The sequence below is a fragment of the Penaeus chinensis genome, chromosome 6 (assembly GCF_019202785.1).
Source record: "Penaeus chinensis breed Huanghai No. 1 chromosome 6, ASM1920278v2, whole genome shotgun sequence".
Lineage (NCBI taxonomy): Eukaryota > Metazoa > Arthropoda > Malacostraca > Decapoda > Penaeidae > Penaeus > Penaeus chinensis.
This window is the reverse complement of record NC_061824.1, coordinates 28,639,606-28,642,105: the sequence shown is the minus strand read 5'-3', so window position 1 is coordinate 28,642,105 and position 2,500 is coordinate 28,639,606. Positions and strand designations below refer to the sequence as shown.

At 34.9% G+C, this 2,500-nt stretch overlaps 1 protein-coding gene across 3 annotated transcripts in view; it reads left to right on the top strand.

The window, feature by feature from the left end:
* Positions 1-2,500, top strand: part of LOC125026195 (nocturnin-like) — a 50,369-nt gene that overhangs the window by 47,094 nt on the left and 775 nt on the right. For all 3 annotated transcript variants that reach the window (XM_047614495.1, XM_047614497.1, XM_047614498.1), the window contains exon 5: positions 1,160-2,500. This exon is cut by the window's right edge and continues 775 nt beyond it. In XM_047614495.1, coding sequence (XP_047470451.1) covers positions 1,160-1,699 — 540 coding nt within the window. In that variant the 3' untranslated portion in view covers positions 1,700-2,500. The remainder of the gene's footprint in view (positions 1-1,159) is intronic.

Below are 2,500 nucleotides of genomic sequence, written 5' to 3'. Positions count from 1 at the left end.
TTTATGAACTTGTATATTATTTAAGAGGACTGTCCCATCTCTGAATGACAAAAATCACAGACAAACTAATAGTGATTTTAATTTTTATTGGGATAGAAGAAACGTGTTCGAGTATTAGCATAAAACCATGCTATAAAGCAGTACAATAGAGTATGGGAACTAATGCATATAACTGTGTTAATGAACTGAAAGAATGTTTCCTTTGAATAAAGAATTAAATGTTTGTGGGAAGAAAAGAGAGAGGAAATAGTTTTCTCAAAGCGACAGATAATTTTTCTGTGTGTGTAGTCTGGCAACATTGTTTGAACCATAGATATCAAAAAGAATGTGTTGAAGTAAAATAGGTAAACTATTAATGGTTATGCCAGATTTTTCATTATTTTCACATATTTTTTAAATAGAATATTTGTATGCAGAAAATCTGTCGGCTCTTTTCTGTAAACAAAAAAATTAACTGTGTCAACAGTGAGAAATTGAAAAATCTAATAATACAATTATTAGTTTGTCCATTTTCCTCTCTATTTGAAATCTCTTGCTCCACCAATGTCATACCCAAAAAATAATAATATTTTTTTTTTTTTTTTTTTTTTTTTTATAGCTTTTTCCTAATAGTCTGATTAGTCTAAAAAATGGATGGGGGGAACTGCCTTGGAGAATGAATAGTAAATAATGCAATCCTCTTGCTCATAAAAAGAGACAGTCCCCTTAATTAATATATATTCCATAGTCTTTCCAGATTTCTTCAGTATCTCTTTCTTTCTTCATATATCAACTGTCTTTCACTAGGATTAATCTTCAACTCCATTAGACTGACAAACAGAATGTCTATACATATAACCAGACAGACTGAATGGCAAATACACACTTACAAAAACTTGGACAAAATACATAGAGTTAGATACATAAATATTTCAAGTTAAAATGTGCAGATCATAAGGACTTGACAGTACAAGCAACAAAACAGAGTGAAAGACGGGAGAAAATCTTGCTTGCTGATATTTAGTGTTTAAACACTCTTGATTCTTAGGAAAGAAAAATTATTCATACAAACTGTATTCCTCATAGGTTTATAATTAGGCATGTATTTGACATGACACAAGACTAGCAATATTTTTCAGAGGTATAGTAAACCCCATCTCTAAAAAATGTCTGTCTTTAGGTGGCCATATTACTGATCTTAGAGGATGAGACAACAGGAAGGGAAATAGCTGTCTTGACCACTCACCTGAAGGCTCGCCAAGGAGCTCTCTTGTCCACCCTGCGGGATGAACAAGGCAAAGATCTGCTGGGCTTCATGGACCTACACTGTGGTAATAGGCCGACAATCGTCAGTGGAGACTTCAATGCTGAGCCAACAGAGCCAGTGTATTCGACAATGACGCATGAATCCACCGGCCTCAAGTCTGCATACGCCTTCCTCAATGAGGAAAAAGAACCTGCCTACTCCACCTGGAAAGTGCGTGAGGAAGGTGACATTTGCCACAACATTGACTACATCTTCTACACACCCAACAGCCTGACTCCCGAGGGTGGTATTGATGTGCCAACTGAAAAGAGCCTTGGGCCTGGTCGGGCTCCCAGTCTGGCCTACCCCTCTGACCATTTCTCCCTCATATGTGACTTCAGCCTGAAGCCAAATAACCGCAGCAACTTCTCAGACATGGTTGACAAACCCGTGGAAAGAGACAGTGACATTTAGTCTACTGTCTGGTAATCCCCATTTCATTCCAGTGTTTTTTTTTTTCTCTGCCAAGTTTACTTTCAAGGCAATATAAAGTTTGGGTGATAAATTTAAACTGAGGTTATAGTATTATTTTTAGATGTGCCTTTATTCTCAGTGTCATATATGCTTTAATTAAAGTATACTTATATTCTATGTAGTCTTTTGCATATGGACTATGTGTCTGTTCTTGATTTAAAAGAATTCTCTGTAAGTGAACAGTGTTTATCTCTATACTAGAATGATTTTAATCAAGGAAAGTTACTCTTAATGGTACGCAACAGTACCAAAGGTTTGTTTTGTGTTAACAGTATGAGTTGTTGTTCTGTGGTTGATCTATGTTTGCATTAGTATGATTTACAATCAATATGAATTAGTGATGCTTTTATCTATTTATTTAGCTATTAGTGTACATGCAGTAGCAGTAGACGAGTATGTGTTTAGTGTGTAAGTAATCTTACTTGGTCGTGATTTTTAAATATTTTGTAACACTATATTTGCAGTGACTAACAAATATCCATCTTCTTAAAAGGCTTACTCAGGAATTCTCAAAAGTCTTGTCACTGCTTCCAAGGTAGAATTAAATAAAACTTCAAATAAAGATAGTAAAAATACAAGAGGGAATAAAGATGCCTATTTTCTTGCAAATTTTTAAAAGTCACGACCAGGTACTCATGACGTCCACAATGCACTATACTGTGTTCATATTACACATTATTTTCTTGGCCACATAATTATGTTTCATTGTATATGTCCCATGTGTCATGACACCATAATGTT